This window comes from Chanos chanos, chromosome 11 (genome assembly GCF_902362185.1).
Source record: "Chanos chanos chromosome 11, fChaCha1.1, whole genome shotgun sequence".
Taxonomy (NCBI): Eukaryota; Metazoa; Chordata; class Actinopteri; order Gonorynchiformes; family Chanidae; genus Chanos; species Chanos chanos.
In genome coordinates this window covers 21,379,301-21,404,200 of record NC_044505.1, presented here as the reverse complement: position 1 = coordinate 21,404,200, position 24,900 = coordinate 21,379,301, and the positions used below count along the sequence as shown (strand labels likewise).

Genomic DNA, 24,900 nt, shown 5'->3' with positions numbered 1-24,900 from the left:
TCCACAATGTCAACTGCTTAATGGACGTTTATGTGACTATGTCTGGCTGTTTACCTACACACATTGCTAACACAGCAGCATGATGAGCTAGAGAGAGCATGGAGGGAGCTAGCATGATGTAACTGACGACGGAGAAGAGATTTCAGACATTGCACCAAACTTTCAGTAAGCTCTCTACCTGCATCCTCTGATCTCTGTCTCTTGTGACGGAGGAGTAGCAACATACTCCATTTCTTATTCTAATGTTCCTAGCTGTGTCCCTGAAGTCTCCGGTTACTTAATGACTACTGTCCCGTGTCACTAACTCAGGTAATGTTAAGTGCTTCAAGTTATTGATCATGGCTTACGTTAAGGCCTTCATTCCAGCCACACTGGACCCCACCTGTATGTGCACCAGCAAAACCACTCCGCTGTGGAGGTTATCTTATCTGCCATTCCCATGGCCTCTTCAATCCGGGATAACAAAGTTACCTGTGTTAGAAGACTCTTTATAGATTTAGACAACTCAGAATGTTCCATTGTTCACCTTGCGGTTTTAATTTTTTGTATTCTTTGTTACTGTCACTCTCTCTCTCTCTCTCTGTCTGTCTGTCGTCCTCTCTTTCTCTCTCCCTCTGTGTGTGTGTGTGTGTGTGTGTGTGTGTGTGTGTGTGTGTGTGTATCAAATACTGAGGATCTGGTGTATGTAAGTTCTCAGCTGCCCTTCTCTGCATCTGAGTCTACACACACTCAAACTCACCAGCTTCTTCAGATGTGTTAACGAGAGTATCTTGATCTATGGCATCACTGTCCAGTGTGTGAAAATTGACCCACCTCAGACAGAAAGGTGCTGGAGCAGGTGGTGAAAACTGACTAGTTTAGGGTCAAGGGTTTCCCTACTATCAAGGTCACCTACACAGTGTTGTGTATAAGGAAGGCCTGCAGTGCCAGGAGGGATCATTCTCACCCCTTTCATGGACTGTTTGCACCCCTCCCACCTGGAGGGAGTAGGTTATGGGCCAAATTCATCAGATTCAAGAACAGTTACTTCCCAAAGCCACTTCCAGACTACTTAAAAAGTTAAAACTTAACTTCAAAACCCTGTGACATGAAAAAAATATATATTTGGCAGGAATCAATAGTCTTGTAATAGCAATGGAGATGTCGATGGAAAATTTCTGAAGATGTTTGTGCACTTTCTCCGTTATGTACCTTGGATGCCTGAAGCCTTGTAAACCTGCCTGTCCGTCTAAGCAGTCCTGTATCCTGTCTTGAATCTCAGTCTTTCACTCTGCCTTCATTCCTGTTTTGTGTACCTGTGCCTTGTATCCTGGAATACTTTGTCTTTCAATAAAATCTTGATTACCTGCACATCTAGTCTCTTGTCCATTATGTGACAGTAGACTGTGTTGCAAAAACTGTTTTTGCAAAATGCTGTGTGGCTTATTCACATTTTGTGTATGAAGTAATAAGAAGTGACATTGTAAAGTTATACTTTATTGATAAGCTTTGTCAATCTTTTTAACAATCAGTTACACCAAGTAATTTTGAGTTCCATCTGATTCCCTACGCTGTGGTTGGCGATTCGAGCCTGGCTTGGAGAAAATCCGCTGTTGTTGTGCACACACAAATGAAGTCTAGGGACATGGGTGTAGCTAAAGTGAACCAATGCAGGCTGAGAGCCAAATGTGGAAGAGAAGAAATACATTTCAAGTGAAAACATGGGCCAGTATGATTTTACTATTTTTTTCAATGTTTCCCAGTGATCACTATAACCTCATTCATTTGAGATGACATTCAGTGCACTGTGGAAATTTGAGACTGTTGCAGTTTCCCTCTTACAGAAATATTAAACATGACATGGGTGTGGATGTTTGTCTGTGTACCTTTCTGTCATACTGTAGGTAACTCTGTATCTCACTCTGACCAACTCTGTTTACCATCCAACACTGTTTACATAACTGTTTACATAAAAACCTGGTAAATGTGTTACACTGTTAAGACATAATTTGAGAATACATAATTTGATTCTGAAAAAGTATACAAGCAGTCTATGAATGTGTTTATACATTTCTCCTTTCTTAACATCAGAGATATTGTGTGGTTTTGCCCTGGGATTTCTCTCCTCTGTGGAGCCGTAGGTGTGCTGGTATAGGCCCAGTAGATTCAACATTCCAACTTAGTTATACAATAAGAAGCCACAGATAGGGACGCTGGAAAGGTCAGTGGCATACGTGTACAATATCATACTATATGCTGTACTTGTACCCCATTGAAGTAAATAGCATAGGATAGACAGGATCACTCGTATCTAATGATTATAGGCAAAGAACCTCACACAAGGCAGAAAGCCAAAATTATATAATTGCGCAATGCAAACCAAAAGACATGAAAACTGTGAAACCTGACTATGCATACCAGTGATATAGGCTTACACAAAGTGCAAATCAAATTAAATCATCTCTGACTCAGTCAAAAACTGTATTAACAACACATGCATCAGTTCAACAGATTTACTGCTTTTTGAAATACCTTAGTTGGGAGAGCATTAAGCTGAAGATCTAAAGGTCCCGGGTTTGATACTGGGTTTCGGCACATTCTTCCTGTGCAGCCCGTTGTAAACATCAGAGCAACCACAGAAATTATGCACGGGAGAGGAGTTAGATAAGGAGAGAGAGGGAGAGTCGATGGAGTGCCAGACTACAACAACCCAGTTTGATGCAAGTAACAGATAACAGGAACCACTCAATAAGACCACTAAGCTCATCGTCGGAGCTGGGGCTGCAGTTAGGGATGGACACTGTGGCTGAAGCCGAATCATCACTCCTCCTTGAATATTTCACCTTTGAAAAAATCAGACATTCTCTTTTGCAACATTCTGAACAATGCTACACGTGTTGCAGTGCGTGTTGCGTGTGTAAAATAAATTATGTCCCTCTGTGGATGCATCAATCGTAATCAGTCAAGACAGATCTGACTGGTTAATACACATTTTGAAAATAAGTGAATCAGACATAAAAATAAAATTTTCGCCCTCTCTGCTCATAGCCCTACACTATACCCAAATTATCCCAGTATAAAAGATATTTTAATACCATGTATTTTTTAAATTGCCATTAAAAATACAGAAAAAAACAGGGGGTGCTGCAGCACCCTCAGCACCCTCATCCCCCTGTGTGTGGCCACAGATCCAGGAGACTCCTGCAGAAACTCAGGCAGGGAGTCTCTGATAGGGAGTGTGAAAGAGGGCAGCATGTTTCTGAAACTGGAGAACCTCACACACACAGACATAGAAAAAAAAAGTCTAGTGACAGAACTAGGTATGACAGGGGTACAATATCACTCACTGTAATTGCAGTAATAGCAGTGGAACAGATTTATTTAAGCAGTTTGTGAAAGAGTACAGAGCTCACACATGGACTTTTGGTGACCCATAAGTTAAAATCATCTAATGGCATTCTAAAAACACAGACTCTGAAATGTATTAACTCCCAAACAAGAATCCCAAACAACAGTCTGGATATATATGAACTGTGTTTAATTACAAAAACAAGGGGAAAGACAACACTCCACTGACTGTATACCAGACTGAACTGTCTAAAGCTCATGTTTTCTTATACATTTGTGAAGTCCGTATGATGTGAAAAGCAAATTGTACTGTTGAGGATACTGTGTTGAACTTGCTCCAAATTCCAAGGTCATCTCAAGTCTTTTGTCGGATTAATAATAATAACCACGGTATAAACCGCATAGTAAATGTATGGGTTATGGAAGAATTTGAGTTTTGTCATTGTTTTAGACAAGCGCTTATCTGTCTTTTTTTTTTTAAATTCTTAACATATTATTAAAACTTGATTTGTTGCAAAGAGAACCAAATTTATCGACTTTCAAAAGAGCCATTCAACAGGTGTGAATTACGAGTGGTTTATACTTCAGTGATTACTCCGAAAATCAAGCTTATTCGTAAACGAAAGAAAGCATAAATTCTGCAATTCTACATTCTGCAATTACCGTTAGGTAATTGCAGTTACTTTTTTATTGTTATTATATTTTATTTGTATTGGGGAGCACATTGAGAAAAAAAAGTGGAGTCGCGTGCCACAGGTTACCTGTAATAATAAAAATAAACAAAACACGTTAGATATGAGGGTATTCTAGTAACCAAACTGACTTTACAAATGAGTTAACTAAAATGTCAGCCAAGAATCTTGAACTATACGCTTGAAACCAGCTATATAGATAAAGGTATTTTCTAATTATTAACACATATAGGAGATTTTTACAAATTTTATGATCAAGTTAGGTTCAAGTGCTGTTGTGGAGTTGCGGAGCACACTGCTTAGATGACTGTGATCTTCGATCTCCATCGGCTCGACTTGGGTGTCATAAGAGAAAATGTTTGCTCACATGTATGTGGGGCAGAGCAAACTTATCATTTTGGTGGCGCATTACTGATGAAAAGAGTATTTTTACAAGTTCCTGTAAAGTTCTGGCAGTGGGAGTAGCTGGTGGCGACTGTAGAGAGAACGTTTCATTACAAAGAGCTCCCACTGTATTTTCTCCTGTACGGCATAGAGAAAGGGCTTGACAGCAGGTTTATGTCCTTTTGAAAGGCAGTGAGTTTCGAAAGCGTTGTCTAAATCCCTTGATCAGTGATGTAGGTTCTGTCACATATTTTTCCCATCTGCCCAGGAATACTGACATTTGAAAAATTCTCAGAGACGAAGTGTCTGGCATTTGCTGTCTCTGTCACAGAAATGCGCAGTTTCCAGGAGACCTGGGACCCATTCGGACCATTCATTTAACATTGCACTAACCACGCAGGCTTGTTCAGATCATCAAGGATCAGAACTTTTCCTCTTAAAAATATAGGCTATCACGGATCTCAGTGAATACTCATTTAGAGTAGAGTCGCGAATAAATCATCACACACACCCGTGATGGATTTCGTCTCTGTGTTTCGGAGCTATCACCGAAAGGATCGCCTGAATTTCTCTTTGATGAGTGAACTCCATCAAATCATGTTCAACGTTTGTGGCTAAGAAGGTGAGATGGTGATGTTTCGTTGCATAATATCTCTTTATATCTCCCCCTTCCAGCAAGTGATTTATGGCAAATTAAACAGACACACTTTCCTCTACACTCGGTGAAAATGTATTCATTTTACCAGCATGGCTGGAGTCTCCTGTATTCGCTTTTAGTTTTCAGTTTCTTTGGTAAGCTACCACTACTTCTGAAAACTTGCTAAAATTCTGAGGGGAGAGAGAAAGAGACGCGGAGAGGCAAGACATAGCTAATCACTCTTTAGATGCTATTTTACATGATGGTGGAACCTACTGTGTACCCTCGCTCATTCACACGGTGATTTGTCGGCCAGGGTCCTTTCTGTGTGGAGTTTGTATGTTCTCTCGGGGTCTGCATGGGTTTCCGGCGGGAGCTCCGGTTTCCTCCCACAGCTCAAGAACATGTAAGTCAGGTGAATTGGAGATAGTAAGATGCCGCAGGTGCGGATGTGTTTGTGTGTCTGCCATGCAATGGACTGTCCAGTCTGTTTCCCCCGCCTTTCGCCCAGTGAGCGCTGGGATAGGCTCTAGCACCCCGCGACCATAATTAGGATAAGCGGTTTTGAAAATACCTGAATGAATGAGTGAATGAGCAAGCACAACAACAACAACAAACCTAATTTCTCACTCTTTATGCTCATTTTCAGTTCATGTTGAATCATCTCAGCTATAAAAATATCAACATCCTATACCTAACAAACTACAACTACAAATAACTCAAACTGCTTTCTCTATAGGCAAATGTATGTGAGATCTAAAGAAATCAGTTTACTGTTACCCTTTAGTAGCCTTGCTAGGGCACTTGTTTCTTTAAAAATATGGGGGGGTAAATATACTACCCAGGCAAAAACAAATGAGTTAGGAGTAATCAACTTTGTCGAAACAACCTGGAGATATTACCCTTAAGAACAGCATCAAGTGGCAGGAGACAGTATTCTTACCTCACTTTATAACAGGAACTGGATAAACAAATGATAGTTAATCACAAAACTTTTATATTAATAAGCTTGTTTCCCTCAACAAAAGTTTACATTTATGTGAAATATGATGTAAATGACATGTGGATCTACTGGTTTGACTCATTTTTGTTTGTTGTAATTTATCCTCTGTTTGATAGAAAAGCTAATCATAATGTGGGCGTGGATGTTTGTCTCTGTACCTTTCTGTCATGCTGAAGGTAAGTCTCTCTCACTTTACTTACATAACAGCCTGTTAAACAGGTTACACTATTAACCAAGTGTTAGTGGATTAGGGATTTCTGAACATGTTTATGCACTTTTTTCTGTCCCAGTCCCAGAGACATTCTCTTTGCTGGTTCCTGATGGTCCAGTCTCAGCCAAGTTGGGATCCTCTGTGGTTTTGTCCTGTAGTCTCTCTCCTTCCTTCAGTGCTGTGGAGCTGGAGGTGCGCTGGCACAGGCCCAATAAATTCAACACCCCAGTTTTATTGTACAAGGATCAGAAGATCCAGGAGAGTCCTGTACACCCTCAGTACAGGGACAGAGTGTCTCTGATAGGGAGTCTGGAGGAGGGGAATGTGTCTCTGAAACTGGAGAACATCACACTGTCAGACAGAGGAGATTATGACTGTCATGTCAGTAGTGTAACTTGGTATGACAAGGGTGTAACATCACTCACTGTAAATGGTAAGCAGATACAGTTTGTCACTGTAAATATTGTGTTAGATTTGATTGAATATTTCTGAAAGATGTAAAAAAGTACAAAAACTCTGGTCTCAAAAACTCCACCTTTCTGTTGGAATATATACATATAATTTTTTTATCTATGTGGGCTCTGTCTGCTACATCAAAGCCTTATTACTTTTCTGAGGTTCTCATAGATCAGTCAATCTTGAGATCACTGTTCTGAGATTGGCAAATACATCATTAGACATTTTATGACTTTTATGTCATTGAATCTTGCAGGAATTAAAATAATTGTGCTGATCTTATATTTGCAGGATTACTCTATTTACAAAAGAATAAAAACAACCTCTGCTTATTGTTCTCTTTTTCTCAGTACTAGGCTCTGAACCAGTCCTCTCATTCACTGAGACAGCACAGGGAAATTTAAATGTGACCTGTGTGTCAGATGGTTGGTCACCAGCGCCCACAGTAACCTGGAGAGACAGAAAAGAGAAAGAGATCAACAAGAATAGTGATGTGATTTACAGTAAAGGTAACGTATTCTTCAACGTGATAAACATGATATAAGAAATACAGACAACACTTTAAAAGGAGGGTACATTTAACACTGTGATTTGTTTTGGTGCTGTGGTAAACTGCATGTCAGAAAAAGGTTGGGTCTTGAACCACAGAGAACCCAATCTTACTGCCTGTGTAATTCAGACAAGCTACTCTCTGCATCACTGTGTTTAGGAACTCCTATGCTATGAGAAATAGCATTGTCCTCTAGATGCACTAAATTTCTATAGAGAATTTACTTACCATGCAGGTAAAGATGCATATGTTAATATTCACTCTCTCATATCAACATAAGGGCCATCGAACTTTGGAATGCACAGGGAAGGTGTTTCCAAAGAAGAGAGGCTGATTAAAAATAAACTAGGTGTTATATAGAGCATACATTATGTGTTTAAATTATATGTGCATTATATTATGTATGTTTCCATAATGTGTTACATAACAGAATGTTTCAAACTTTTCTTTGCTATTCTCTGTATCAGATAGTGAGGATCTGGTGAGTGTGAGTTCTTGGCTGCTCTTCTCTCCCTCTGAGTCAGAGTGGATCTCCTGCTCTGTCAGTTTATCTGATCAGGAGAAGAGAGAGGGCAGGGTGCTGCCACTCAGATCAAAAATATCAAACTCTGCAACGCAACCAACAATACTGGAGCCAACAGCATCAAAACCTTGTGAGTCTAACATGATTTTAACGACATAATAAAATCATCTATCAACTTTAGAACAACATGCTTAAAGAAAGTGCTCATCACCCACAAAATTAGGCTTAATTTCACTTAATAACACACAGCTGTGTAGGATATACTGATATTATAAAAACTGTAGTCTCTTTGTGTGTCTGTTGAAGCATGGAGAGCATTTACTGTCATGCTGGTCATCAGTCTGTTGTCCATCAGTGTCTTATTCATCCTCTTGTTCATTTTATACAAGAAGAGAGGTAAGGAGCTCCTATTTATACATAGATGAATTCGTATACAGTGTTTAACCCCACATATTGTAGTGTCAACAAGGAGTTGTCCCTACAAAAAAAGTATTTTAAACAGACCACAATATATGAGAAAAAAACACATTCAATTGTTGAATGTTTTTAAGAACAAAAAATTTTGAATGTCTTTGGGAACTACATGTTTGAAAATATATAGCAACCCACTGAACTATGTACCATGTACCATGTTCATATAAAACTTCATGTAGCACATTCCCTCAACAGATCCTCAGAAACCAGTGGGCACAGAACCAGCAGGTATGTGGCAGTCAATCAGATAGACCTGGGTAATTCCCTAGAACAATTAAATTCCCTATTTTTAAGCTCTTCACAATGACAGCAGTCTTCTCTTCTCAAAAACAACCTGAAAGCCACTTTTTTTGTCTCAGTAGAAACTCAGCCACTGAAACAGGAGACTAGGGATGAAGAAACAAGATCACAAGGTACATGTCTATACCAACAATTTCACTAACTGGGGTTTGGGGGTGACATCCTTAAGTCATACACTCTTTTTTAGAATAGATCCACTCATGCTAAATATTTGTGTGATGTTATAATTTACAGTATCTTAAACACATCTCAAAGAAAATCAAAAAGTACTGTCATTTATCCTGTCCTGTGTGTGTGTGTGTGTGTGTGTGTGTGTGTGTGTGTGTGTGTGTGTGTGTGTGTTTGTGTGCGCGTGCATGTGTGTGAAGAGACAAGATGTGAAAAATGTGGGAAGAAATCAGAAACTGCAGACAAAGAGACTAACACAGACACAGAAACTAACACAAACACAGGTAAATCTCCATCATAAAAGTTAACCATGACCTTCACTCACATTTACAGACTCACATTTACAGTCAATACAACCCACAGGTATCAAATAATCAACGTAATGTATCAGAAATAAATGAGTTTGGACGTTCACAGATCAAAAGCATGTCAGTACAAAGACACATTACAAAATGATTCATGTCTGTTTTTGCTTCCTTAAGTCATACACTTTAGAATAGATACACTCATGCTAAATATTTGTGTGATGTTATAATTTACAGTATCTTAAACACATCTCAAAGAAAATCAAAAATGCTGTCATTTATCCTGCCCTGTGATTGTGTGTGTGTGTGTGTGTGTGTGTGTGTGTGTGAAGAGACAAGATGTGAAAAATGTGAGAAGAAACCAGGAACTGCAGACAAAGAGACTAACACAGAAATTAACACAAACACAGGTAAATCTCCATCATAAAAGTTAACCATGACCTTCCCTCACATTTACAGACTCAAATTTACAGTAAATACAACCCACATGTATCAAACAGTTAAAGTAATGTATCAGAATATAAATGAGTTTGGACATTCACAGATCAACAGCATGTCTGTACACAGATATATTGCAAAATGATTCATGTCTCTTTTTGTACAGATTGGAATAAAATGTGTCTTTGTAAAGGTAAGATCATACAGCATTAATCTTTAACTCATACTAGATATAAACTCTGAGTTGTGCTTGACACATTTTCTTTCTTTTAATTTAATCCCTCAGAGGATCTCAGAATGGACACATCTACATGTCAACAACCTCTGACAGTTAAAAACAAAGGAAAGGAAGTGAGTAATTTTGTGACAGGGTGGAGTTCAGTGAAAGAATGGTTTTCCCAGAATAACAAATCTGAAGAACTCATGTTTGATGTTCTGTGTAAAGAGAAGTTTAAGTCAGGCTGTCACTACTGGGAGGTGATTATGTTAGATTTACAGAAAGCTGCTCCACCTGAACTGTCCTGGTATGCCGGTGTGACTTCTCATGAAGAAAAGAAAAGAAAGAAAGAACCATTAACTCCAGAGAATGGTTACTGGGTTCTCCAGTATGAAAGAGGGAAAGGATTCTATGTAAATACTGGCCTTCCAATCCCAGTGTTAGTAAGAGACTCATTCTCAACACTGGGGATGTATTTAGACCTGTATAAGAACACACTGTCTTTCTATGATTTAGATTCAAAATCACATCTTTATACTGATGTTAAGTCTGAAAATGTATTGATTCCTTTGTTCAGTCCTGGAGACAGATGTGATCATTCTCTCACACTAAAATGGACTGCAGATAAATGAATGTAGGAGAGAGTAGAAGATAGATGGAAATGTCTTGACTGTGACTGTGTGTGTTTACTATGAGAATTACATGTTACAATCTAGTGAAAAGTATGCATAGCATCTCCCACATAATCTAGAATGGTATGAACTACAGATTACTGCTTCCTGTACTGGTATATACCAAAATGACTTGCCTAAGGGATTCATTTTCAATTTAATGACAATCCTAGAGAGTCAACTCAGAGGAGAATAAAATAATCTGTATTTGCTGTATTGATCTGTATTAATACTCCTGATATATAGAATGTTAAGAGCATCATTTGGAAAAATAAACACATATGTCATTTGCAGGACTCATCACAGATTACAGATTTTTTTTTTCTGTTGATGCTTTATGAAGGCAGTTATGCAGACTACAGAACTGGCTGATTGTAGATGAAAAGATGAAGAATATTGGCAGCATTATATTTCTTTGTCTCCTCACTAATTTGACTGTATATCAAATTAAACTGACTTTCTTCTTCAGCATCACGCTACACTTTTCTTTCTTCTTTGTTTGATGTTCAGTCTTTCAACTTGTTGACCAACATATTTTTATTTCTTTCATTCTGCTTAATATCACATTATTACTAACTTTTATACATATAATTTTGCAATTCCAAGAATGAAATGTATTATCATGTTTTATTTTCTGAGTGCATTAACTTGTGCTTAAGAAAGTTCAGCCGCTCAACATATGGTAAATAATTGTGTTTTATCGATTTGTTTTAAATTTCATTTTCAACTCTACTACTACTACTACTACTACTACTACTACTACTCCTAAGCTTTTATTTGTAATTTGTATGTTTTGCTCATTCTGTGTGTTGATACAATGTGGATATGATCCACATTTCATCCATATGACACATATAAGCAACTAAAACATTTTTTGTCTGTGCAACGTCCTGTTTTAATAAACTACCTCACAGAGAAGATTGTGTTTATACTTTACAGCTTTATTTACCTGAATGGGAAGATCTCTGTCTGAACAGTGCAAGTCCTCCATCCCATTCACATAGGACATACGATTTTAAAATGGTTTTCTGACACAATTCTAACAGGACTCATTATTTTTCATAAGTGTTTTTTGAAGGGCAGGATGGCAAAATACAAGAAAGAAACACACAAGGGATTTAGAGAGTGTCAATCATCAGGTAAAAAAAAAGGTTTTATATTTTGAGGTCTTCCTTGAAAAATGAGGATCCCAGAGAGCAAACTCATAATTGGAACCATCCCTCTCATGGTAAAGGCTGAAAACTGAAAGAAAATGTATGTTACCCTTATCTCATCAACGTGGAAACCACGTTAACCTAACAACACTGTTAGGTTTCTCCTAGATATGTCAAATAATATTCTGATTTTTATTTCTGTGTATTCAGAATTTTAAAACAATGACTGGAAGCATGACAGACTTGCAGTGGTAAATTAATGCAGGTGAACAGGCAAAATTATAAACACATACTTCACTTTCACAAAACAGTGAGTGAGATTTAGATGTTACTGTAATGTGACAAAACTCCACTATGTAATATATTCACCTTTTTCTTCTCAGTCAAACTCAGATAATTAATCATTACATTATACACCAAAGCAAACAATGCTGTCATTACACAATGCAACACTAGGAAATAGAACAATGCAATGAAAATGTAATCATCACCAAATCAATACATCATAAATGAAACTATCAGATAGTGACAGTTTAGTCAGCATAGTTATTTCCACATGATAAGACAACATTTAAACCCAACACAAATTAACTAAAGAGATGAAAGTCACCGGAGGGCATCCTGACCTTGTCCTCTCTCACAATAAACTCAGTCCATGGCTGCAATGGAAAGTAATCAAAATGGCTGAGACAATGAATGTTAAGGAGGTCACTATGCCTCCAGAACAGCCATGAATTCATTTTCTTACTGGTCATTTTTCTCACTAAATACAATGCCAGTTCATAAAAACTTCATAAAAACCTGTGTTGGTTCCTGATGATGCAGTCCTGGACAAATTTGGAGATTCTCTTGTCTTGCCTCATGTCACTCCACTCCTTACTGCACTCCACTGGCTTCCGGTAGCTGCCCGCATCCAATTCAAGACACTGGTACTGGCCTACCAGGCAACAAGAGGCTCCGCCCCATCATAACTTCAGTCCCTAATAACTCCTTATACCACTACTAAACCCTCTGCTCTACGACCTCTGGTCAGCTGACGGTCCCCTCACTTCGGGAACCCGGCAGCCGCTCCTCCCGACCACGCCTCTTCTCTGCCATTGCCCCAAGGGGGTGGAACGACCTCCCCCATACAGTTAGGACTGCGGAATCCCTCACCATCTTCCACAAGAGACTGAAAACCCACCTCTTCAGAACCCACCTATCCCCCTAAGCCTAACCCCCCCCCCCCTTCTATAAAAAAAAAAAACCTTGTCTTGTATCTATGTTTGTCCAAGAATTCCAGGGCGCAATACGAAGGAGTAAATCAATGCTCAGTCTTTTTAGCGATGTATGCTTATGAGGTATTAGGAATCTGACGGATGCACTGACTGTAAGTCGCTTTGGCTAAAAGCGTCTGCTAAATGCTAAACTGTAAATTGTAATTGTAAATTGCCAGAGGGTCTCTCTCCCTCCGTTAATGCTGTGGAGCTGGAGGTGAACTGGTATATATACCCAATAAATATGACACCCTGATTTTATTCTACAATGAGGAGTCAGGTAGACCCTCAGTCCAGGGACAGAGTGTCTCTCATATGGAATCTGGATGAGGGGGATGTGTCTCTGAGAACTTCACACTATCAGACAGAGCAGAGTATGAGTCTCATGTCTGTAGTGGAATTTGGTATAAGGACACAGGATCACTCCAAGTAAATACTCATATAGCTGTGAAACAAATTTACTCTACTAATTTGTGTAAGAGTTAAGACATGGACTTTTGGTGACCCAAGAATAAAAAACATTTAATGCCATTCAAAAACACAAACCCTAAAATATATTAAGTGAGGATCATCAAAAAAAACAAAAAAAAACAAAAACAAAAAAACAAATGGAGACACACACAGTACAAATCTAATAGGGGTGCATTAGGGTACTCCCGGGGGTTACCCTAATGTGTCTTTCCCTCTCTCTCTCTCTCTCTCTCTCTCTCTCTCTCTCTCTCTCTATCACACACACACACACACACACACACACTGTACTGTACGCGTCATTGGAACCTCCTTTGAAATAGACTGTATGCTCCACTGTTCTTACTGAAACATATTAGCACCATGCGCCGTCTGACTTTCGATTGCTAACTGTGTGTTTCGCGCTTATCTTGATGTAAAGACAACAGGTGAAAACGTCAAACGAATCAAACCAGTAACAGCAAAGCACCAGACCAATGAGGATACTACATCCCCAAATGTGACCACATGCAAATATGACCAACAGTGAGTGTTTTGTTTTCTTTTTCTTTTCTTTTCTTTTCTTATTTCTGTTATTTCATGTAGGTACAATTGCAATCCTAACACAAGGACACCAAAAGATGTAGGTGTGGTAGGATTTATAAATCAGTCTCTGACAGGGAGTCTGGACCATCAGGAACCAGCACAGAGAATACTGTGCGTTACAGTGTAACTAGCCGGTAGAAGTTAAAGTTGCAACTGCGCGAGAGAGAGTACATTAAACTTTGGCTGTACAAATATCTCACTACGTTGTTACTTTGTCCTTTTCTTCAGCAGAGAAAAGAGACACCCGCTGCTAGCGAGCTGCTGCTAGAGCGAGCCGCTGCTAGGCTGTCGCAGAATTGCGGAGCTGGAAAGAAGCTGGAAAGAGAGCTAGAGTTTGGAATTTTCCACGGTTTTATGGCGAAAATTGCGTCATCACTGTATCTGGTATGTGCTCCAATACCGTTACAGTGAAACCTGAGAGGATGGGTACAGATTACCCATGCGGTCAAGCAGGGCATTGTGGGTAATATGTTCTGCAGGCCTGACGACCCCTACATTCATTTTATTTAACGAAAAGGTTTTCAGTTTTTATCTGATGAATATAAATTAATCAATAAAATGCAAGGTGTGGCCTGCGAGGGGCGGCACAATAACTTATTGGGGGGCGGGGGGACATGGCCCGCGAACTGCCCACCTTGACACTGACTCTGGACACACATGACCTTAAGATTTTCAAGTAGAAGGACAAAGGAAAAGACAACTCTCCACTAATTACATTCCTTCTGACTGAACAAGTCAGTAACTCATGTGGTCTTATATATTTGTGGAGTCAGTATGATGAGAAAAGCATATTTCACATCTGAAGATGCAGTGTTGAATTTTCCGTTAATATTATAGCAATCATGAATCACTGGCCGTTTCACAAACTGCACCGTCGTGTATAAAATAAATAAAATATTTTGTTAATTAAACAACCAAGATTAATGGGGTAAGCTAGCTGTAACACTGTGCTACAGTCTTAGAGAGTATTGCAGTACTAATGTATTACAATTACACTACTAAATCCATAACACTCATGAACAACCAGGTTGATGAAGGTAATTGGGAGTGCTTTGATGGCAGAGGTTGGCATTCAGTGAATACTGTGGCAGAAACAGACAGGACAACAGTTTATTTCAATGATACTATTTATTAACACAATCACTACTACTTGGCAAACTAATACTGATATGGTACAATCAATAATCAGCAGCAAATAGAAATGGTAACAAAATGGTGATAAGTCTATGTACAGGTATTCAGTGTAGGACTGAATGAGTGTTAGACCAGAGATGAGTGAGTGTGTGTGTGTGTGTGAGAGAGAGAGAGAGAGAGAGAGAGCACGTGCGTGTACGTGGGCGTGTGCCCAGCTGCGCACTGAAGAGAGAGGGAGGAGTTCTTTAGAGAGAAGCTGTGCGCATGTGCACAGGAGAGAGGAGGAGGAGCGAGGGAGAGAAACTGCGCGCAGGCGCACAGCTAGGAATAGGCGTGGTGGAGGAGTGTCGTGTGTGAGCGTTCTTGCTCCGCCCCAACGTAGAGGGGGGATGGGTAGCAAGAGCGCGTGCACGGGAGAGGGACAAAGGATCAAGATTTAGTCTTGACTAGGCCCTAAACCCAAACCACAGTTCAACCCTAAACTACGCCAGAAGTCCCAATGTTGAAGGTGTGCAATCAGAAAAAGGGAGTTAGAGAGAGAGAGAACGCATGCCAGATCTATCCTTCCTTAGTTGTGACCAAAAGAAAATAGCAAACGGCTAAAAACTGCATCGTACATGAAATACAGTGTGTACATTTGAATCATAAAAGAATTCAAATAACAACACTCCCTTCACGTTAACTGCATGTAATCTTAATACTAAAGTATGCCCAGATGCCAGCCTTACTTTGAACAGCTTATTGCGTGGCGACCGAAGGTGCGTCTTTGGTAGTCCGATGAGCAGTGCGATTCGCAGGTCCAGGGAGAAGTTCCTTTCCTTGTCACTTGAAGATCTTCGGGGCTCGATGGCTCGTACGATGATCTTGAAGGGTTCTTGGTTTAGTTAATCGACGTTTAAAGAAATAAAAAGGGATCCGGTCGCCTTTTCTTCCGTCGAATACTGTGTGCGTTACAGTGTAACTAGCCGGTAGAAGTTAAAGTTGCAACTGCGCGAGAGAAAGTAAATTAAACTTTGGTTGTACAAATGTCTCGCTTCCTTGTTACGCTGTCCTTTTCTTCGGCAGAGAAAAAAGACACCCACTGCTAGCGAGCTGCTGCTAGAGCGAGCCGCTGCTAGGCTGTCGCAGAATTGCGGAGCTGGAAAGAAGCTGGAAAGAGAGCTAGAGTTTGGAATTTTCCACGGTTTTATGGCGAAAATTGCGTCATCACTGTATCTGGTATGTGCTCCAATACCGTTACAGTGAAACCTGAGAAGATGGGTACAGATTACCCATGCGGTCAAACAGGGAATTATGGGTAATATGGTTTACGGACCTGACGACTCCTACACATTGAACACAATAAAAGAAATACAGACAATAACTTCTATCAAGGGCCTGTTTAAACACAGCTGTTGGATGCTGTGGTAAACTGTTCAGATTTCAGAAATAACACAGGCTGGGACTGGAGTCACAAAGAACACAACCTGTAGACACATCTGGAGGAAACAGCATGATCCTTATATGGACCACATTGCCATGGAGATTTGACTTCCCTTTCTCATGCTGAGTCACGTGACTTATGATTGTGCATGGTGATTTAAATTCTGATCTGCATGACAAAATTATTTACCCTTCTCTTGTTTAATTTTCTGTATCAGATAGTGATGGTCTGGTGAGTGTGAGTTCTTGGCTGCTCTTCTCGCCCTCTGAGTCAGAGTGGATCTCCTGCTCTGTCAGTCTATCTGATCAGGAGAAGAGAGAGAGCAGAGTGCTGCCACTCAGATCAAAAATATCAGACTCTCAAATGCAAGGAACAATGCTGGAGCCTACAGCATCAAAACCTTGTGAGTCCAACATGATTTTAACAACATAATAAAATCATCTATTAACTATAGAAAATGCTCAAAAGAAACAGTGCTCATCACTCACAAAATTAGGCTTAATTTCACTTAGTAACACACATCTGTGTCAGATATACTGCCATTTTAAAAACTGTAGTCTCTTTGTGCGTGTGTTGAAGCATGGAGAGCATTTATTGTCATGCTGGTCATCAGTCTGTTGGCCTTCAGTGTCTTATTCATCCTCTTCATTTTATACAAGAGGAAAGGTAAGGAGCTCACATTTATATGTAGATGAATTCATATACAGTATTTAACCCCACTTATTGTAGCGTCAGCAAGGAGTTGTCCCTTGGACAAAAAAGCCTTTTAAACAGACCACAATATATGGGCAAAAAAAAACCCCACTAAACATTCAATTGTTGAATGTTTTTAGGAACAGAAAATTGTTGAATGTCTTTGGGAACTACATTTTTCAAAAAGTATGGTAACCTACTGAACTGTTTCTGTTCCATGTTTCAAATAAAACTTTATTTATCACATTCCTTTAACAGGTTCTAAGAAACCAGTGGGCACAGAACCAGCAGGTATGTGGCAGTCATAGACTTGAGTTTTTCGCCTGAAAGCTTAAATATCCACTTTGTGAACAATTAGCAATGACAACAGCTTTCTCTTCTCAAAAACAACCTGAAAGCTACTTTTTGTCGGTGACAAAAAAAAAAAATTAGTACAAAGATTAGATCCATCTTATTTTGCCATTCTTAATGAGGATCAGAGCTTTGAATTCAACAGAAACATGTTATTTTGTCTCTGAGACATCACTGTATGATTTTTGTGTCCCAAATAAGACATTAGCAAGACATCAAAATATCAGTGATTTAATAGCTAAAATTAATTTTATCAAAATGCTTGAAATATTAAATTTATATGTAAAAGTAATTCAAAAATTTAATTTAACCAAAAAATTGAATGGCATTTTCATCATTTCTCTTTCTCAGTCTCATTGTAGACAACAGTTTTATATTCTGGGTTGTTTGTGATTTAGATTTTATGAGTTCGACTGTACATGAAACTTGAGTGTAAACATATATGATCTTATTCTCTTATTCCATTTCCATTATTTTATTAGAGATGTGTGGTTTTAAGTATCTTTATGAACTACATTATGAAACATATATCAAGAAATTGTAAACAGAATGCAACCACATATAGAGGACTGGGTATTATATCGCTTCTCGGCCTTTTGGCTAAGATCAAGTGTAGTATCTGTTCTTATCAGTTTAATATCTGATACGTTCTCTATCCGAGAACGCCATATTAAGCGCATTTTTAGAACAGGGAGTCGGCACAGGGGCTTGCTCCGGCCGCTCCATGCATCGACTCAGTATTGCAGTGCTTCCGAGAGCGGTGCGCTTTTCTGATGCACTGATTGTAAGTCCCTTTGGTAAAAAGCGTCTGCCAAATATCTAAATTATTACTAAAAGCGTGATGTGTAGAAACACTATTAAAAATAATACTTTCTTACATGGGATACTGTGGATGATTCATTTATATGTTTGACCCTGCTGTGTTCCCGGAGTGAGGGGACCGTCAGTTGTCCGGAGGACGTGGAGCGGAGGGTCCTAGTTGGGGTGTAAGGCGTTATAAGAGACTGAAGGTATGATGGGGCAGAGCCTCTTGTGGCCTGGTAGGCCAGCACCAGTGTCTTGAACTGGATGCGGGCTGCTACCGGAAGCCAGTGGAGTGCAGTAAGCAGTGGAGTGACATGAGAGTGTTTAGGGAGGTTGAATACCAGGCGTGCAGCGGCGTTCTGCACGAGCTGGAGCGGCCTGATGGCGCAGGCCGGCAAGCCAGCCAGTAGAACGTTGCAGTAGTCCAGGCGGGAGATGACAAGCGCTTGGACCAGGAGCTGGGTTGCCTGTTGCGTGAGGAAAGGGCTGATTCTCCTGATGTTGTATAGGGCGAATCTGCAGGATCGTGTGACTGCTGCGATGTGCCCGGAGTATGTCAGCTGGTTGTCGAGGGTTACGCCAAGGTTTTTGGCTGCTGAGGTGGGAAACACCGCAGATCCCTCGATGGTGATTGCAGTGTCGATCGCTGGGGAGTTCTTAGCAGGAAAAAACAGGAGCTCCGTTTTCTCCGGGTTAAGTTTGAGATGGTTAGCAGACATCCAGGAGGCAATGTCAGCTAGGCAGGCTGCGATGCGAGGTTGAACCTGGGAGTCAGAAGGGGGGAAGGAGAAGAACAGCTGTGTGTCATCAGCGTAGCAGTGGTAAGAGAGGCCATGGGTGGAGATAACCTGGCCAAGTGATCTGGTGTAGAGGGAGAAGAGGAGTGGACCAAGTACTGACCCTTGTGGGACACCTGTGTGTAGAGTGCGGGTGGAGGAGACCGATTCCCTCCAAGAGACCTGGTAGGAGCGGTCAGACAGATAGGACTTGAACCATGCGAGTGCAGAACCCGCGAAGCCCAGCCCAGCAAGGGATGAGAGGAGGATCTGGTGATTGACCGTGTCGAATGCTGCGGAGAGGTCTAGGAGTATGAGGACAGAGCTGAGAGACTTCGCTCTGGCCAAGTGGAGCTCCTCCGTGACAGCAAGGAGGGCCGTCTCTGTGGAGTGGCCGGCTTTGAATCCGGATTGATTTTGATCCAGGAGATTGTGCTGCAGAAGATATGGTGAGAGTTGGTTATATACTGCACGTTCCAAGGTTTTGGAGAGAAACGGTAGGAGAGAGACTGGGCGGTAGCTACTGACATCAGCAGGGTCTTGGCTGGGCTTCTTGAGCAGTGGCTTGACCCGTGCTCTCTTCAGGGCAGAAGGAACCGTACCAGTAGATAGGGAGCTGTTGATCAAGGACGAGATGAAGGGCAGAATGTCGTCCGAGATGGCCTGAAAGAGAGGGGAGGGGATGGGATCAAGAGGACAGGTGGTAGGACGATGGGATTTGATAAGTAAGAGAGCTTCAGCGTCAGATAGAGGGGAGAAGGAGGAGAAGATAGCGGGGGGGGGGGGGGGTGCAGGATCTGAGGTGGGAGGGGAAGGGGGGAAGGAGTCGCAGATGTCATTGATCTTCTTCTCGAAGAAGGAGACAAAGTCATCAGCAGATAGGGATGAGGGAGGAGGAGGAGGAGGAGGAGAAAGGAGGGAGGAGAAGGTGGAGAAGAGTTTGCGGGTGTTGGAGGAGGCAGAGTTGATCCTAGAGTGGAAAAAGGCAGATTTGGCAGCGGACAGGGTAGAGGAGAAGGAAGAAAGAAGAGAGTGGTAGTGGGACAGGTCGTCGGAGGATCTCGATTTCTGCCATCTCCGTTCAGCCGCGCGAAGTTTGGTTCTGTCGGCACGGACACTATCAGTCAACCAGGGACTGGGAGCGGAGAGGCGAGCCGGTTTGGTGACTGGGGGGCAGAGGGTGTCCAGGGTGGAGGCCAGCGCAGAGAGGACCGTAGAGGACTTCTCTTCCACGGGGAGAAGTGAGAAGGCTCCTACAGATGGGAGAGAGGAGCAGACCATGGAAGAGAAGGCACTAGAGGAGAGAGTGCGAAGGTTACGTCTAGCTGCGACTGGTAGCTTGGGTGCTGAGGATTTCAGGGAGGGAGAGATCGAGAGAGAGAAGGACATGAAGAAGTGATCTTAGGTTTGAAGCGGTGTGACCGTGAGATCAGGAACTAGGCAGCCTCTTGTGAAGACCAGGTCCAGTTGATTACCGCCCTTGTGTGTTGCAGTGGACTCCACGAGGGTAAAGTCAAAGGACTGAAGGAGGGAGAGTAGGCTGTCAGACTGAATAGAATTCGGAAGGTTGAAGTCTCCTAGCAGCAGGATGGGAGTGCCATCTTCAGAGAAGGCGCTGAGGAGGATGTCAAGTTCATCTAGGAATGACTGCAGAGGGCCTGGGGGGCGGTAGAGAACAGAAGACTCTGTCTTTCTATGATTTAGATTCAACATCACATCTTTACACTTTCACTGATGTTAAGTCTGAAAATGTATTGATTCCATTGTTCAGTCCTGGAGACAGATGTGATCATTCTCTCACACTAAGGTATAATGAAAAGTATACTGTATATAGGAATGAAGGTGAGAGTAGAAGACCAACAGAAAAATAGATGGAAATGTTTTGATTGTGACTGTGTGTGTTTACTATGAGAATTATATAATATCTAATGAAAAATATCCATGAACGATTCATCTCCCACATAATATAGAAGAGTATAAACTATAGGTTACTTCTTCCTGTATTGGTATATACTCACATGACTTTCCTAAAGGATTCATTTTCAATTCACTGACAGTCCTAGGAAGTCAGCTCATGTGAGAATAAAATAATCTGTATTCACATTTTATCTCTCTGTGGACACAATGAGCTGTCAACAAGATGACACACTGTGCAGTTCCTCTTTATGGGATTTACAGCAACATACTGAAAGCTGTATGTAATGTTAATACTCATGATATATAGAATGTTAAGAGCACCATTGGAGGAATAAACATCACATAGGCCATTTGCAGGACTCATCACAGATTACAGATTTTTTTTCTGTTGATGCTTTATGAAGGCAGCTATGCAGATTACAAAACTAGCTGATTGTAGATCAAAAGATTGTTGGCACCATTAAATGTCTTTGTCTCCTCACTAGTTTGAATGACCAATTAAAATGATTTTCTTCCTCAATATCATTCTATACTTTTCTCTTTTTTTTCTTTTTCTTGGTTTGATGTTCAGTCTTTCAACTTGTTGAGCAACATATTTTTATTTCTTTCATACTGCTCAATATTACATTATTACTAACTTTTACACAGCTCTGCAATTCTAACAATGAAATGTATTATTTTGTTTCATCCTCTGAGTGCATAAACTTGTGCTTAAGAATGTTCATATTGAACCAGAGCCAGCTACTCTACATATGGTAAATAAATTGTGTTTAATCTTTTTTGTTTTAAATTTGGTTTGAAACACTACTACTACTACCAGTACTTCTACTACTACTACTGCTAATAATAATATAATAGTAACAATAATACTTTCTTCAACATCACTCTACACTTTTATTTTTTCTTGGTCTGGTGTTCAGTCTTTCAACTTGTTGAGCAGCATATTTTTATTTCTTTCAGTCTGCTCAATATCACATTATTACTTTTATGAATATAATTTTGCAGTTCTAACAATGAAATGTATTATCATGTTTTATTTCTGAGTGCATTAACTTGTGCTTAAGAATGTTCATATTGAACAAAAGCCAGCAGCTAAACATATGGTAAATATTGAAGAAAGTAAATACAATTTGATATACAGTAAAATTATTTGTGGTTACTTTAATGCATTACACCAATTAACAAGTTATTTTATCTGATGGGTCAAGGATATGGATTTTGCTCCAACCTTGCTCAAGCAACATCACCTCCACAAATCAAAACGCTGAAGAGCTTCTGAACAGAGGCATCAGGAGAAAAAGATCCTACGACAGTGTGCTGTCAAAGAGCCTGTTTCTGACAATGGTCTGCCTGACAACAGGGCATAGTGTTGCAATGGTTCACAAGTTAGAAATTCATTCTTCTTTCGTTGTGCACTGACCTGCTCTGCTGAAACAGTCCTATTGTGTTTTATCTTTTTTGTTTTAAATTTCATTTTAAACACTACTACTTCTACTACTACTACTACTACTACTACTACTACTACTCCTAAGCTTTTATTTGTAATTTATATGTTTTGCTCATTCTGTGTGTTGATACAGTATGGATATGATCCATATTTCATCCATATGACACATATAAGCAACTAAAACATTTTTTGTTGGTGCAACGTCCTGTTTTAACAAACTACCTCACAGAGCATTTGGTGTTTATACTTTACAGCTGTAATTACCTGAATGGGAAGATCTCTGTCTGAACAGTGCAAGTCCTCCATCCCATTCATATAGGGCATATGATTTTAAAATGGTTTTCTAACATAATTCTAACAAGTTTTTTTGAAAGGCAGGATGTCAAAATTCAAGGCTGTAACACACAGCTGTATCCAAATGTAAAGTAAAAAAAATTTTTTACAGTTTGAGGTCTTCTTTGAAAAATGAGGTGTTTTGTTACTTGTGGCTGATTTTACCCAATCCATGTTTCACAGTAAGATTATAGCTCTGTGTTAATCTCATAGAGCAAACTCATAATTGCCTCCCTCATGATAAAGACTGAAAACTGAAAGAAAATGTATGTTACCCTTATCTCATTAATGTGGAAACCAACACCTTATCAGGTTTCTCCTGACAAGGACATTACATATTTCAAACAATATTCTGATTTTTATTTCTGTATATTCAGAATTTTAAGACAATGACTGGAACCATAACGGACTTGCAGTGGTACATTAATGCAACTGAACAGGCAAAATTATAAACACATACTTCATATTCACAAAACAGTCAGTGTGATTTAGGTTTTACTGTAATGTGACAAAAAACCATTACCTTTTATATCCACCTTTTTCTTCTCAGTCAAACTCGGATACTTAATCATGACACTATACACCAAAGATCACTCCAGGTGATTACATTAATAGCTGTGAAACAAATTTACTCAACTAATTTGTGTAAGAATACAGAATTAAAATGTGGACCTTTGATGACCCAAGAATGATTTTCAAAAACACAAACCCTAAAATATATTAAGTGAGAATCACAAAAAAAGAATGGAGATATACATGACCTCAAGATTTTCAAGTCAAATGTCAAAGGAAAAGGCAGCTGTAGGAGCCTAAATGCAGATTATGGACTAAATATGAATATTTGATTAATTGGCATACAATATTGGCATTTATTTATTTACATATATTTACAGTAGTCCAATAAGTTAATTGTTGATTTTTGCACTTAAAAGACATATGATTGATTCAAATGCTTAAGGTTTCATTTGTGATATTTAGGGGACTAGGCAATTGATCCCTTCGTGGTGGTAGTCACATGTGTCTTTAATTGCGGCTTGTTACTCTCGCGAGAGGAGGGGGGGTCAGGCAGGTCAGAGTGGAGCCACACAGTTTTTTGACCTCGCTCGCTCTCTCTTTGATTGCGGTCTCTTTTTCTCATTAATAATGCTCTTTTGAATCTTGTCCATTGGTTGTCGATAAGTTTGCTATGAACAACGGTCTGTAAAATATTTTTGTGTCAAAGTATACAATTAAACTATACTGAGTGGTCCAGTGGATAAATTATTGGATGTGCACATGGACGAAGGGAAACGGTAGAGCGTCAAACTAAAGGTTACATTCATTGGAACCTACAGCAGCTCTCCACTAATTGCATTCCTTCTGACTCAATAAGTCAGTAATTCATGTGGTCCTATATATTTGTGGAGTCAGTATGATGAGAAAAACATCTTTCACCACTGAAGATGCAGCGTTGAACTTTCTGTTTCTGTTATAACAATCTGCAACATAGAGGGAAGGGGGAGAAGGCTCAAATTCATGAAGTAGCTGTAACTGTAACTGAGGTATTAGGAATCTGATTGACGCACTGACTGTAAGTCGCTTTGGCTAAAAGCACCTGCTAAATGCCAAATTGTAAATTGTAAGTTGTAACTGAGCACAGGGATTTTGTGGAGAGTGCATTTCTTTTTGATAAAGAAAATGCCGATGGAACTATCGAGTTGTTGACTGTAAATTATCTGCATTTTTTAATATTTGTGATTTATGTAGAGCTTTAAAACGCCATGAAATAAAACGTGATGAAACTGTTTGTGAATCATCTGATTAAAACTGTGTGACCTGGAGCGGGAACCACAAACCGAAAGCGGAAGTGCACCGAGCTCACAGAACACAGTTTGCCTCAGATTCAGATCTACACGGTTTGAGATTTTATCATTTCAGACCAGCAATTATTAATCAACGATTAAAGTGTGATGGAGTTGGGAGGTGAGTGTAGTCTGCGTTGTTAAAACTGTTATCCATTTGTGCCATAACCTATGTTAATTAGATATATGAAAGGCAACCTTGGTTCCTTATCCTGCAATGTAATTTGAATACCATACTGTATTATTAATAGCAACAACCAACGCTGTAAAGTAATTTGTAAAGTGACGGATAAAGCAAAATCCTGAGTTTTGTGATTTATTTTCTGAGGTGATTGATGACATAAAAATGTTTTGAATTATCC

The 24,900-nt window shown here is 39.9% G+C and overlaps 1 protein-coding gene and 1 non-coding gene across 2 annotated transcripts in view; both read left to right on the top strand.

The window, feature by feature from the left end:
* The first annotated feature begins 6,173 nt into the window (after window positions 1-6,173).
* LOC115823837 (butyrophilin-like protein 2) overlaps window positions 6,174-24,900 on the top strand; it is a 42,111-nt gene continuing 23,384 nt past the window's right edge. The window contains exons 1-6 of the mRNA XM_030787860.1: window positions 6,174-6,219; window positions 6,334-6,687; window positions 7,061-7,219; window positions 7,728-7,913; window positions 8,090-8,179; window positions 8,453-8,485. Coding sequence (XP_030643720.1) covers window positions 6,174-6,219; window positions 6,334-6,687; window positions 7,061-7,219; window positions 7,728-7,913; window positions 8,090-8,179; window positions 8,453-8,485 — 868 coding nt within the window. The remainder of the gene's footprint in view (window positions 6,220-6,333; window positions 6,688-7,060; window positions 7,220-7,727; window positions 7,914-8,089; window positions 8,180-8,452; window positions 8,486-24,900) is intronic.
* Window positions 18,001-18,191, top strand: LOC115824352 (U2 spliceosomal RNA). The gene has a single exon (XR_004025738.1). It is a non-coding gene; the product is annotated as a U2 spliceosomal RNA (small nuclear RNA).